This window comes from Nymphaea colorata, chromosome 9 (genome assembly GCF_008831285.2).
Source record: "Nymphaea colorata isolate Beijing-Zhang1983 chromosome 9, ASM883128v2, whole genome shotgun sequence".
NCBI lineage: Eukaryota > Viridiplantae > Streptophyta > Magnoliopsida > Nymphaeales > Nymphaeaceae > Nymphaea > Nymphaea colorata.
The window spans coordinates 15,718,266-15,732,899 of NC_045146.1; the positions used below are offsets into that span (position 1 = coordinate 15,718,266).

The 14,634-nt window shown below is 35.9% G+C and overlaps 1 protein-coding gene across 2 annotated transcripts; it reads left to right on the top strand.

The window, feature by feature from the left end:
* Positions 1-365: 365 nt before the first annotated feature.
* Positions 366-13,758, top strand: LOC116261194 (CBL-interacting serine/threonine-protein kinase 8-like). Of its 2 annotated transcripts, none has more exons than XR_004174250.2 (15): positions 366-709; positions 1,342-1,404; positions 1,492-1,563; positions 4,419-4,526; positions 4,609-4,683; positions 4,764-4,817; positions 6,123-6,248; positions 6,779-6,868; positions 7,922-8,044; positions 10,185-10,304; positions 12,137-12,253; positions 12,459-12,515; positions 12,591-12,665; positions 13,196-13,347; positions 13,446-13,758. XR_004174250.2 is itself a non-coding variant. In XM_031639832.2 (15 exons), exons 1-14 carry the CDS (start codon positions 551-553, stop codon positions 13,280-13,282), a joined length of 1,326 nt encoding a protein of 441 aa, XP_031495692.1. In that variant the 5' UTR covers positions 366-550; the 3' UTR covers positions 13,283-13,322; positions 13,446-13,758. The 2 variants fall into 2 exon arrangements, 1 of the variants encoding a protein (XP_031495692.1); XM_031639832.2 differs by having other exon boundaries at positions 13,196-13,322.
* Positions 13,759-14,634: the final 876 nt, after the last annotated feature.

Consider the following 14,634-nt stretch of genomic DNA (forward strand, 5'->3'; position numbering starts at 1 on the left):
AGATCTGCGCTTAGATTAAAGGCCATCAAAAGTAACTTACTTGGTCTCGTCTTGAAAGAAGTTTTTTGCTGGAGAAATTAAAACAATGGGTTTTTGCCGGTTTTAGGATTGATTTTTTCTCAAATAACACATATTAATCGTATATAGCGAATTCTGATGATAAGTAAAACCAACATACTGTCAGTTTATATATCTAAATACACTGGCTAAGCAAATCCAAATTCAGCATTCTAAGAGTGGGACTTGGAGAGAATGGTAGATGAAATCCGACCCGTTCTATGAATGGCAATTTGGTAAATTGATTGAAAATCGGGGATATTATTGGAACAAGAATGGAAAAGCAAAAAGGAAAGATGCTCCGTTAATCCGTTTGAAGGGAACCCGCCATTTTCCTCCTCTCCCTGCTTTTCCTTTTCATCTGCTTCCAACTGACTGACAAGTGACATCCGATCAATTTACTCTCGTCCTCTTGGATCCCAACGGCCGTAGGCAGCGGCTAGAGGTCGGCCGGCCGGCGAACTGACTATCGAGACTCCGTCGGAGAGAGGCGATGGTTGTCCGGAAGGTTGGGCGCTACGAGATCGGGCGCACGATCGGCGAAGGCACCTTCGCCAAGGTGAAGTTCGCGCAGAACACCGAGACAGGCGAGAGCGTAGCCATGAAGATCCTCGATCGCGCCACCATACTCAAGCATAAGATGGTCGATCAGGTGCGCTTCTTTTCTCTCCTCTTTACCTCCACTGACCGCCACTGGTATCGGCAGGATTTGTGATAATTCGGCGAATATTTCCGGTAGGAGGGAGTCGGTCCGTGGTTTTCTGCTGGTTCTAAATTTCTAATCTCCGACCCCTTCATTCTCTTTATTTTCCCTGTCATAAGCAAGGAACTCTGTATGGTTTCAATCTCGTTGTTTGGGGAGTCCGTGGAATTTTAGTTACCATGTTGAGTGCGTTTTACATAGCGCGATAATAGTGACCATCAATTTTGATCTTGTTAGTTAGTCCCCATTTTCTGCTGTGAACTTCGTTCCTTATAAATGCTTCCCAGGAAAATTGCGTTACGATCCCCATCGACATCCCATAAGCATTAAAATTAGATTGAGAGAAATGGAGTTGTGCACTGATTAGAATGGCGAAGGTGGTTTCAGATCCCACTAGTTACCTGGGACTACCCCATCTCAGTGTTGAAGAAGAAGAAAAAAAAAAAGAAGAACAAATGACTATCATATTTTCCGTTGATTTCTCGTGAGATTTGATTCTTGAAGCGTTGGAGTTTCTCTTAATGACAAAATTACATTGATTCCCCTTTATCGGTTCTAAATTTCATGTTTCCTTTTGTTAGATTAAGCGGGAGATTTCTATTATGAAACTTGTCAGGCACCCTTATGTTGTACGTCTGCACGAGGCATGTATTATTCTCAACGTTTGGACATTGTTTATTATATCTTATGTTATTAACCCTTTACGAGCTTGAAAGTTTTGGCTTTTTTAGGTTTTGGCCAGTCGCACAAAGATCTATATAATTTTGGAATTCATTACGGGCGGCGAATTATTTGATAAAATAGTAAGGATTTGTGGTTTCTACTTGATTTTTTTCTCTTTACTGACAATTCTTAAAGTTTAGTTTATTTCCATATTTCTCCTGTGAGTATGTGTTGCCAGAATCAGTTTCCAGTCTCTGCTTACTGCTTCCGACCTAATATTAATCTGAGTATCATTTTTATGCATTTTTTCATATTTTCACATTTACTTAGATGGTAAAGGTGTTTACTGTCTGACTGTGCTCCGGAGAATTTATGAGTCAGCTCTCTTAGACGTTAGTGTGTGGTAGCTTGTATTAACTAATCGTGCAAAATTTCAAGTTTCTATTACCACTTATCAGCCTTCTTAGTTTTTAGACAGCGATGTTTCTTGTTGATGGTTATATATGTGGGTTTTCTTCTTAAAGGGAAAGGCATTTGGTGCAGGCCTACTAAGATGAATGGATGACATGGGTACCTCTCGAAGGGTGCCATAAATGTCAAATTGGCATGACTTGAGTTCTGGTACTTGTACTTCATGATATGGGTAGGACCAGTTTTGGATCTATCCTGGTGCCTTCCTTATTCATTATCTGTTGTTTGGGATCATTTTCATTCATGTTTGAGTTGTATAATTCTTATTGTTAACTTTATTACCATATGTTTTCACATGCATGCTTATTTTCTTTTGCCAAGATGTTTTTCCTTTCCTATGAACGTTAATGCAGGTCATTTTTTACCATTTTTTTATTATTCTAAAACTGTGAGCATTTTTGGTTTACATGATTTTAGTTTTTAAGCATGTCATTGCCTTTGTTTTCTCATGGTTGACATGCTTTGATATGATTGTCTCGTATCTCAGAAGTCATAAGTGTAGTAAATTTTCTTTTCCTATTTGATGTAATGCTGTTCCATCCAATGCATTCACCATTCCAATTTAGCTGTCTGTGGGCACTTCTTTTTTCTTCAAAGTCTTTAGGATTGGTTGGATGTAGTGTTGTACGTATCGTTTGTAAAATACGATACGATACACCCCCTGTATCGTAAAAAGGAGGTGTATCGTACTTGTATTGCACGTATTGTGCGATATAGGTACCGTATCGTATGATACGGGATGTTTTAGGTTTTTAATGCTTAAAAAGCCCCCTTCCACTACGTTTAACTCCCCTCAATCGCCGGAAACAAGAAAGACGAAAGGAACCCCCCAAAATTAGGGAAAAACTCAATTCAAGAATCAAAATAAAAAGAGGAGGCTGAGGAGGAAAGGGTAGAGGGAAGAGAGATCGGAGGGAAGGGCTTAACCTTCATAGGGACGTCGTAGTTGATAATGAAGGTGTTGGGCTTCTAGACGGAGAGAGAGAAGCCTTTGAAGTTGAGGCCGCTGATGAATGTGGCGTCTGTGATGCTGGCCTTGAGCTTCACATTGCTCACGTTGACGGCGAGCGTGGCAGATACCAGCCGCCTGTGGGACTCGTACTTCCCCTTCACTGAGGCCTTCATCCTTTCCGGCCGCCTGAGTCCTGTATCTACGATATTGTAGGCACGTAGTGCCAAATGAATAGACTGGCAATTAGACACATGCTAGTATCGCGGTAAAAGACTTTTTCTTTTTTAAAATATTACTCATTTTTTTACAAGCTAATAACGTTAAAGATATATTGTTAAGAAATATAAAGCATATGGGTAACTAGAAATTTTATATGAGAATCAAATGATGAAACTTTATAGCAATAATAAGTCTATCATTCTGTAAAACATGTTTTTTATGAAGAACATATTATTTTTGTTTTTTACTGATTTTTTATATTTTTTTCTGATTTAATTTAAAAAAATACGATATGGTTACGATACGTTATGATATTTTACGATACAGCGTATCTTAAAGCCAAACCGATACGGCTTACGATACGCTTTTTACAACATTGGTTGGATGATTTGCACCTTTGGGAGCAGGTGGATGACCCTAATGAGGAGTCTTCATAGACGAGTTGATGCACAATGCATCTGTCTTACCTGTTTTTAATTGATCTAAGTTCAGTAAGTCTTAGAGTTGTCCCTTCAAGTTATGGTTTTTGTACACCTTTCAACAATTATACATATCAACTGTAACTGCTTTCACCAGGAAAGAAAAAGAAACTGCATGGGAACATTGCTATTGCTATATATTAGGAGAGAACAGCTACATTCGTTTCCCTCGCTTGGTTCATTTGAAGAAAATATCCTATGCCTATCACAAGGAAAAGTGGGATCTCATATTGAGTTTAGAATCTTGGGCTTTTGATTCGAAATTGTAAAAGTCTAGTTTAGATTGTAGGTTTTGATTCATTCTGGTGGCATGTACTAAATTTATTATTTCATCAAATTATTGTTTGCTTTGTGTTCATTGATCTTGTAAAAAGGATGATTTTGCTCTAAAGTGAGTCTAAAGTTTAAACCTAACTTAGTTATGAATAATCATGGACAGGAAAAGAAAATCTGGCATATGCCATTGGCCATAACTGTGCCATGAGTCCCATGATCTATTTGTCCCCAAACTTGGAAATTGCACACGAGGTCCTGGGATAGTATGAGAAATAGTTTCAGCATTAGTTGAAATGGATCAAAAGGGTTTATAATTAAACAATTGGGAAAAAATGAAGCTCTACATAGTGGTAAATGTTGGTTCCTTATCTTGATCATGTTTCTAAAATGTCATGCCTGTGTAACAAGAGCACATATACAAGTTTCCAAGTTATTTACTGGTATTCATTGCACAGCCATGTATATGTATGTCATATTACCTTGTCCTGTTGGAAAACAAGTTGATGTAATTAAATCTACTGCCCTGAATTTGGGTTTTGTTTATTCATAGATTATTTCTTTATTGGCTTTTTAAGTTGATAGCCTTTATTTGGCTTAGGTCCGTCAGGGGCGACTTAGTGAAAATGAATCGAGGAGATATTTTCAGCAGCTTATTGATGGGGTGGATTATTGCCATAGTAAGGGAGTCTATCATAGGGATTTGAAGGTGTTGTAAGGCTAGTATTCTTTTAGAAATATTCAGCATATTATGTTATAAAGTCCTGATAATATTTGATTTCAATGTGCAGCCTGAAAATCTTCTACTCGATTCTCAAGGGAATCTGAAAATTTCTGACTTTGGCCTCAGTGCTTTGCCACAACATGTATGTCTGCTGCTTCTCTCTGGTAGTTTCTTGAGTTAATGGGAATGTGAACCAGGAATGACTGTTTCAATGCTCTTCAGGGTGCTGATCTCCTTCATACCACTTGTGGAACTCCAAATTATGTAGCCCCTGAGGTACTTGCTTTTGAACTTTAGTATCTGAAGTTCCTAAAAGTCATCAAATTTTGTGTTGGTATCATAGTTTGCAGGCATCTCTCTGTAATTGCATAGAAAAATATGTAATGCTATCCATAGCTGTTTGAAACATGCCAGTATGCTTCTTATGTGCCTTTTACGGTTTTAGCTACTTTAGTCTCGACAGTTGAGGACACACTCTGTTCTGTTTCCATGCAATCAAGTACATCAATGTACTAACATGAAGGATAAAGGAGTTCATAGAAATAATCTCCCAAATGTTTGTATTTGCCAGCAGGAAATCGTGTGACAATGTTTATTTATGCAGTTATTTCCTTATGATTACTATTTGCTAGTCTTATTTTGATTTATAAATTGTTGATTTTTTTTATTTCTTTTAATTTTGTTTTGTGTTATTTTTCCAGTTGCTTACGAAATCTTTTCACGTCATGTGGCCACATATATATCCGTAGTGTTTTGTTCATCAGTAATAATAGCTAAAGTTTAATATTTTAAATAAAACATGAACTGTTTCTTATATTCTAAAATGAGAGAAATAAACTCATTTTTTGTTGTAGTCCTTGTATGATCAAGTCAATGTGGTTTTTTGAGAATTGGGCTGTTTAAATTTTTGCAAGGACTAAATATTCTTTAACAGGGGCTGATGCTGTAGTTGAGGACACTGCAGTTGCTATGAATCACAAAGGCAGAAAGAAATACATATTTCCTTTGTTTATACATCCTAATCAGTCCCCTGGAAGCTGATCTTAGGTAGATTACCAATTTCAGATAGTTAAGACTGTGATCCAAACAAGTTGTTTGAGCAATCCAAAAGCGATCTTGAAGCATGAGAATTGCAGCCTGCGGTTTCTAGGAATATTCATTGCAACATCAAGTTTCTGCATATTCAATTTTAAGATGCTGGGATGAAGTTGCAAGACCCCATGACACACTTTGATCCTTGTTTCAGAATAAAATTTTAAACATCTTTGATGGTTGGAATTTGGAACAGACTAGAATACCATATTTTAAATTTATTGATTTTTGACACAAGCTAAAACTGATGTGATGAATAATTGGTGCTGTACTATGGAAGAAATTTTAAGAAATGGTTAGATCTCTTTGACAAATACTTGGTTCCATTTATGTAGGCAAACATAGAAATCCATGTCCTTTGTGTTTAATTTTCTATCCCTGTCATTTAATTTATTCTATCATCTAATTACTTCTAGCAAAATTTGACACATGAAAATTATGTATGCTGTTTCTATCCAACTTCTGATATTAATTTCTGCACTTCTGCAGGTACTCAGCCACAAAGGTTATCATGGTTCTGTGGCAGATGTGTGGTCTTGTGGAGTGATCCTTTATGTATTACTGGCTGGTTATCTTCCATTTGATGAGATTGATCTTTCTACTCTATATGGCAAAGTATGATGGTCTCTGTGCTGTTGGTTTTTGTTATATATTATCACATGATTGATAATTTTTTTGGCCTGCATTGAGAGGGCCTCTTATTTTATAAGCCAAATTAGTATTTTCTTTTAGAAAATAGGAATGCCTATTGGAGCATTTTGTTAAATTTAAGTAACTAATCAAACAAGTATAAGGTGGAAAGCATGGCTTGGCCTATAAGGATACAAGTAACTTTGCATACTCAAGAAGTTAATTATTTTTCTTGTATTATCATAATTCAAATTTGATGATAATATCTTCTAATTAGGTAATGTTAGGCTCCTTCGATTTTTCTTCATTTTAGTTACTTTGTTAATTATTCTTTTACATGTAGTTAGCTATAAAGACATGTACACTTTAGATTAACTATAGGTGGTAATGTAGAGATCTTTGGCATCCAGAACTGGGACATACTATTGTTAGATTCTGCTATATGATAGTCTTGGCATGTAATTTGTTTTTGTAATTGCATATGATTTGACATCCAATATCTGGCGTCAATGCAGATTGAAAAGGCAGAATTTTCTTGTCCATCCTGGTTCCCTGTTGGGGCAAAAGCATTAATATGCAAAATTTTGGACCCAAACCCTGATACTGTATGTATGGACTTGCCTTTTTCTCTGTTCACATTGCTTTGTTTTACTAACTTACAAGTCCAACTGGAAATTGTGCAGACCACTTTTTTCTTGAAAAATTCTCATTAAGTGGGGTTTATGACATCTGAACATTGACAATCATGCCAAAGACCTGGTTTATGTGCATAACGCAGTTTATTAGTAATTAAATTTTATCCCCTTCTTGTCAGGCCTTAAACTTTACCTATTGGCTTCATGATGGACATCCTGATTGCTAACCTGGAGCCTATGACTACGGTGAAACTTTGTCATAGTGCATGACCAATAGGCGAAGGCCAATATTGATTGAGTTGATGTTCTCTGGTTTCTTTTCTAATCGTATTATTTCAACATTCATAATTGCTAACTGTGGTCATTTTGTCGTTATCTTATTCCTAAGTTCTGCACAAAAATCAAATTTAACTTTTATCTGATCTTTGATGGGAAAAAATGGGAAAAGAGAGAACAGAAGAGGTGATCCTGGATCATCATGTATGTTTTAATAAGCTGCCTAAATTCATAAGGTGTGTACAATTTGGGGAATGGTGATAAGGAGGTAGGTCAGATGCCTGTGTCATGATCACCGATCTTGAGCATAGGCCCCTATCTCATCCCACCTCCAACAACTTTTGTTATTCAGCCAGTTATTTTTGTGTTTGTTTCCAGACTAAGTTTTTTTCAAGAGTTTGCAACTTGTTTATGTGGGAGTATTTATGTGGAACTTAATGAGTTTCTTGTTTATTGCTTGATCAATATATAGTTATATACAGATACTCTCTTATAGAAAGTTCTGCCAATTCAAACGTAAATTACAGCAAGCCAATATCTACTATCAGATTTTTCTTTCATTAATTTCTTAAAAAGAACAAAGAACTATGGTTGGCATTGAGGCAAGATATGTTATTCTCTAGAACCATCCTATTTCTTATGAATGCACAGCAGTTTGTATTACCATAATGTTATCTACTTCCATGTTTGTTATGTTCTATTTCTATGAGTTGGGGTCTCCACAGTTTGACTTGCTTGCTTTTGCAGCGCATTAGGATTGAAGATATCAGGAACGATGAATGGTTTGCAAGAAATTATACACCAGTAAAGAACTTTGAATGCGAGGATGTTAATCTGGATGATGTTTTTGCTGCTTTTACTGATCCTGAGGTTTGCCATTCTTTGATCATTATGTATTTTTACAAATTGCTGATGAAGTTGTATATTTACAGTGCCTAACTTTGCATTCTTATTTGAACTTAGAGTATTTTTCTGAGAGCTTAGGTTACCTGAAGTAGAAAACTTATTGTGATGATTTCTTGTTCTCCTTGGTTAGTCCCAGTCTATCTGCTTTATGACTTCGGATCATTGTTTCCATCATGCAAACATTTACATTCCAAATATGGCATCCATGTTCACCAGAAGGGAAGAATTGTTATGTTAAGTTCATGTGGAAGCCATTCTATGCGATTGGGTTTAGAATCTCTCTCTCTCTTTTAATTCCATGGCAAAATACTTTTTGTTTTTAATCAAACAAAGACTATGGATGCATCCATTGCTTGTGCAGAATAACAATCTTGTTAGACAAGTAAAAAGTGGTGCTTTGCTCAATTTCAGTCTAGCTGAAGGTATTAGTAAGTTTCTTTATCAGATGTTTGCTGAGGTACCTTTGCAAGATCACTGATATTTGTCTGTCCGCTTCGCCTCACTTGTGAGCTAGACTCCTCGTGAACATGGGTGGCAAGCATAGGCGAGTCATGAGTTGACTTGCTTGAGTTGGCCCATATATTGCTCTAAGTTCATTTGACCACGAACAAGCTTGTCCAACATGAGAAAAATGGTTGAATGATATGCTCCCTATGCTCCCTTTCCATTTTAGAGCAATTTGTAGTTCTTGGTATGTGAAGAACCTTGTATACAGTTCCACAAAACAGGTAGTTTACCAACCTCTCATGTAACACATTTCATGGGAATCATTTAGGCCATCAATTCTAAGGAGATCAGAGGATGAAGATTAAGTTGCAAATATTGAAGCCAAGTTTTTCAAGAGTACAAAGTAACCCTCAAAGGGGAAAAGGTTTTCTTTTATGGAAACTTGTTTGTTTCCCTCCTCTTTTAAAGGGTATTTTGAATTATTGAAAAAATAGTCTGACTTCTATATTTGCAACTTAATCTTCACCATCTGATGACCTTAGAATCGATGGCCAAGATGACTCCCATCAAATGCTGGTATAATAAGGATCTGGTAGCTACCTGTATAGAAAAATTGAAATCAGCCAGCTACTTTTGTGTTTGGATGGTTTTTGTTCTTTTAATCTTATGTTGCTAGACACCATCGGAAAAGATACGCTCCGTTGCTAAAAACCGTGGCCAAGCAACTGACCATCGTTAATACATCTTTTGCAATGGTTTTAGCAACAAATAGAAAAAGCTCCCCAGCCTGAGAGGTAGCCGACTGATTTCAATTCCAATATATATATATATATATATATATATATATAGATATATATATATAGATATATATATATCAGTGTCACAAATATCGTTCTCGGGTTTTTTAATTGCAAAATTGTTTTTTAGAAAAAAACTCGAAAAATTTAAAAACATAAAAAAATGAGGTATAAATGAAGTACATGAAAAACTAATAGGAAAGCATAAATAAAACTATATAACGGTGATAAAAGGAATGTTTTAATGGTAATAAAAATGATGAAAACTATTTAGTTTAAGTTTATATTTGAATATGTGATAATATCAATGCTAAAAAATAGAAAAATGAAAAATCATGAAAATATAAAGAGATAAATATTTGTCCCTTTTTTTGAAAATATCACAAATTTCCTTTTTTTGTCGTTTTCCTTATTATATCATGATATATATATATATATATATATATATATATATATACACACACACACACACACACACACTTTTATTTTACATATTACTATTTTATGTGGTTACATACATATATGTTTTTATTTTTTATGTAAAAAAGACACATCTTATCAATTTTTAATAAATAATTAAAGAATCATAACTTGCCCCTGCCCCTGTCACCACTTTATATTGGCCAATCCGATGCTGAATCTTAGTGTTGTCATGGTACCTGTATATGTAAAACATTGATGTCTTACAAGTGGGGTTTCAACCTGAAGGAAGATTCCTTTCTAGTTTCATATGTTGTATATTTTTTTATTAGAATGGCTGTAGATCTCATGTGTCTGTTCTTTGTCCTCTGTGACTTGTTCTTTCAATGCTTTTTCTCTATATGTGATGAGTGCCAATGATTTTCTCTTAATGTCCGCAGGTTCAAGACTTTTCTGAGCAACCGACCAATAAAAATGCAGGTCCTCTAGTTCTGAATGCATTTGACTTGATTATTCTCTCACAGGGACTAAATCTCTCAACTTTGTTTGATAAGAGTCAGGTGCATACTTTCTTCCAAAAGAGCCAGTCCTGATATTGCTTTTGAATTTAAAAGTGTGCATACCCTGTGCTTATTATGGTAGCTGGTATGCTAATCTGGGTGGTCAATTCTTCACACTTGGAATGCAATGTTTTGTTCATATTATCTCCATTTCGATAACATGAACCGTAACATATGAATCAGTGATAGGCCAGTAGTGAAACTATCACTATCTGGTTTTATAATCTGCAAGTGGTAAAGCAAGATAAGTTGTTTTAGGAATTTGTGCAGCATTGCCATATCAGTATTCGTTGGTTTTTTGTCTTTCCCTTGAGTTTTTATCCTGCATGATATGAGAGGGTGAATCCTGTGTTCCATCTTTGGGAGAAACCTTTTAATTTATCATCCAAAATTATCACCTGAGAACTCATAGCAGAGTTATAAATTCTAAAGTTTCTCATTCTCGTTTTCCTTTTGCAGAATACGTTTGATGAAAAAAATAAGTTCTGAAATTAGCTGGAATATGAGAACTTTTCAGTAAAACACTAGCTGGCACCATGACAATGTACAAATGGCTCACCTCAATGTTGATTTCTCCAGTGCATCCTGAAGATGTCAAAACTGGAAGTCAGACCAATGCCATAAGGGACTAGTCGGGACTGACTGTCTGAGTTGGTCCAAGTCAGTTGACTAAATTAAAATCAGTCAGGTCTAAAAACGAAACTTTGTGCACACACACACAACCCGACAGACTGTTGACTACCTAGTTGGGCAGACTAGTCTGTTGCTTGACAGTCAAGCCTGGTATCAGGTCCACTTGCTTTTATTCCTGCTGCTGGAGCATTTCTAAACTGTTTTCTTCACCACAAGTTCCTGTTTTCTTTGGTGCTTCTAAGGATGCAATCATGTACCCTTCTATTGTCACAAGATTGATGCAAAAGATGCAATCATGTACCCTTCTATTGTCACAAGTTTGCTGCAAAAGATGCCTTAGATCACACAAAGCAGACACACAAATATAGTCACTAGAAGTCACTCTTTAAGCACAACACATAAGAAAAGGGATATAGTCTGCTAATATACACAAGTTAATTGCACAATGGGCCTAACCCCATAGGTATACACTCAAAGAAGTGGAAGAAGAGTTAGAGTACTAACCAGAAACAGCTATCTCAAAGCCTTAAGCTGCCCAAGTTCCTGTTATTCAGACCTTAAATCTTTCATTCATTTTCTCTTTCAACTTTCAACCTTTCCATGCTTTCTAGATCTATATGGTTCATTGGCATTGTCATGCTCTTTTGATAGGTTTTACATCCCAAGAACCTACAGGTTTCTTATTGTAATAAAATGGTTTGAGTAGTCTCAGCTCGATGCCTGAAATGCATATGTACATTAATAACAAGATCTTGGTTGGTTTGGTCTCTTTGTTGCAAAATCTGTCATTTCATCTGTTTTTACATAATGCCATTTGCCTGGCTTTGATCTGAATGTGGTATATTTCCCACATTTACTTCTAGGAAGGCGTGAATACCAATTGAAAAAGTTTGGTTGTTCACTTTAGTTTTATATAGGTGAATGGTAATTGGCATGATATGGAAGATGTTGAAGTATAGTTATTTTCACCAGTATTTTCTTCTGCTTTCTGATGCTTGTTAACATTCAACTAAAAACTTTTCCATTTTTCACAATGTATAAATATAGGATGTATTTTTTCTGATGATGCGTTCAAACTTTTCAGCATTCTCTCCTTTTCTTCCCATTAGCGTTAACTATTTACTCTGGCATTCAATATCTGGATAGCTTATTTTATCTGTTGGCAACATCCTAATCCATGCTTCCCGCTCTGGTAAAAGGATGACGTGATGCATCAAACCCGCTTTGTGACCCAGAAACCTCCACAAGTTGTTCTTTCAAGCATGGAAATTGTGGCACAGTCAATGAGTTTCAAGACACATATCCGTAATTTCAAGGTGAATGTTTGCGCTTGACAGAGTGTTTGTCTTCTTTAGTACCTTTGGTATTTTATTGCTTTGGGTGTTTTGTTCTTCTTTGTGTCATGTAGCACAGAACCAATTGCGTCCAAGATATGCCGCTCTGTTCTTTCTGTATAGGAATGCAAGGAAAAGGATGTATTTCCATCTTATGTGACTTGGTAGCTTCTTTTATATTTTGCAGATGAGAATTGAAGGACTTTCTGCTAATAAATTGTGGCAGTTTTCTGTGATTTTGGAGGTAACCTATGCTTTAGGTTGTCAATTTGCAACTAGATATATTTAGTTTTCCTATATATTAACTGAAATTCATCAGGTATTTGAAGTTGCTCCTACATTTTTCATGGTAGATGTTCAGAAAGCTGCAGGCGACACTGCTGAATACCACAAGGTTCTGCTCTTTCTTTCAACAATATTAGTTTGAGGCACTTTTGTTTTAATTAATTGGAAGTTGCTTGGGTAGGCTGGCATCACTTGGATGTTGATTACCTCCTTTTGATTGTGTTGACAACCTAATATCCTTTTGATTTTTGATGTTTTCACAGTATGAATGTCCAATATTATTTCATGTTCAGTGATGTCAATGAAGTGTTTATGATACCTGTATTGGTCCATAGATTTGTTCTTTCTCGGTTGAGTGTTTGCTTGATTTAAGAAATTGCTGGTGATATAAATTCTCCAAAGAGAAATTGAAGATTTATCTTCCTGTTTTAAAACAGGTCTGGTTAAATGAATTTCCTACATTCAATCAAGAAAGAGAACACACTTGCATTATTTTTCAAAAGTAGTTTAACACGAGATTTAGAATACTTGATCCTTAACTTAGTCCTGGACGAGCCATAAGTCTTTCTTGTCAGTAGTTCAATGTCTCGATGAGTCAATCTGATCAAATTGATTTTCTTTTACTCTTTGGATTTTCAGTTCTATAAGAATTTCTGCAGCAACTTAGAAGATATTATATGGAAACCACCCGAAGAAGGAAACGGCCAGAGATTTTGGTGGCAGTAAAAAATTCACAGTGAAAGATACTACATTCTCTCTTACCCGGGTGTAGTATTTCCCATATACTCAATGTTGGTTATTGTTCTTCTTTTTCGATCTGTGTTGGCCTTCTTCAATTTCTTCTTTGCCTTGTATAGAAATTCACAGGCAATTTTTTTGTTGTTCTCAGGTACCATGGACTTCGCTGTATATTTTTCTGGCGTTTGATGTGCCTGTTGTGGTAGAAGGGTACAGCTTACTATTGAGCAACCTATTTTTGAATTTACTGTCAAGAGCATCACGCAAATGGTTCTGTTCTTGGCTTTAGCTAGATCTTGTGAATTACGACATGTTGTAACATGGTATTATGATTCCTCAGCAGTATTAGGTTGTATCTTATCACAGAATGGTTTGCCAAATTTTATGTACATTTCTATATTGAAGTTTATTTTTTCCGACATGCTAATTCTTAATTTAAATGGAATGTGTATTCAGTTAGCAAATACATTTTCTTGATTTTTTTCCTTCAAGAATTGTGTGTGTGGAGGCAAATATGTTAGCCAAGCAAGACTTTGTCTATTGAATGGTTAAAGTTACATAGTGGCTGCTGCGGAAATCATGTGGATGTTGGCCATGGATTCCCATGCACATGTTGCAAAGCGTGGTGCATATTTCAGTGAAGGAACGGGAAAGCATAGATTCGCCATCAGATCTAACTCAAGAAATAAACGCAGCATAAGCTGCAGCTTGATGACGTATAGATCCAAATCAAATCGTTGCCATTAACTTGTAATTATAATGTGAACAGCGTAAGCATGTTTTGGATCACAGGTCTTACTTCATCCAGCAGTTTACGGGTTGAATAGATCTGATTAATGTATTCGAGGTTGGTATATGGGGGGCATGAGTCAAACCGGATTAAGAGATTCAACCCGAGCTGTCTTCCAGTCAAGGCTTACAAATTTTCCTTTGCAGTGAACATCTGAAAATATTATTATTTTGGGCCGATCTCGTTTGCCAATCAAAAAAATATTTTACAGATCTCCCTATAAATGATCTAGAGAGTCCTGATTCTGGTCAGGTAACGATGCGGTGTCTGCCAATTTCAACCATAACTGAAGTGAACACTGTCATTCTGTTACTTTGCTGATCAGTCTCATTAAAATCGACCACCTTCGGCTGATTTGATTAATCCATAAAGAAATGATGCAATATAATAATGGAAACTACCAATTTAGCGCGCAAAGCCCAAGTTTCCATCTCTTTCCCTTGTCTTTAGGGTGGAAAATTCGTTTATCGTTTTAAATATTCAGTGATTCTAATTAACTTCGATTCGCTTAACTTTAAGCAACATATTTATTATCATAAATTTTTAAGAA

Bases quoted from the DNA above. Each gene is read 5' to 3' on its own strand.
- LOC116261194 (XM_031639832.2), top strand. From the start codon at position 551: ATGGTTGTCCGGAAGGTTGGGCGCTACGAGATCGGGCGCACGATCGGC. The intron at 12,254-12,458 runs GTGAATGTTTGC...TATATTTTGCAG, and splicing joins CACATATCCGTAATTTCAAG to ATGAGAATTGAAGGACTTTC. The intron at 12,666-13,195 runs GTTCTGCTCTTT...TTGGATTTTCAG, and splicing joins ACACTGCTGAATACCACAAG to TTCTATAAGAATTTCTGCAG.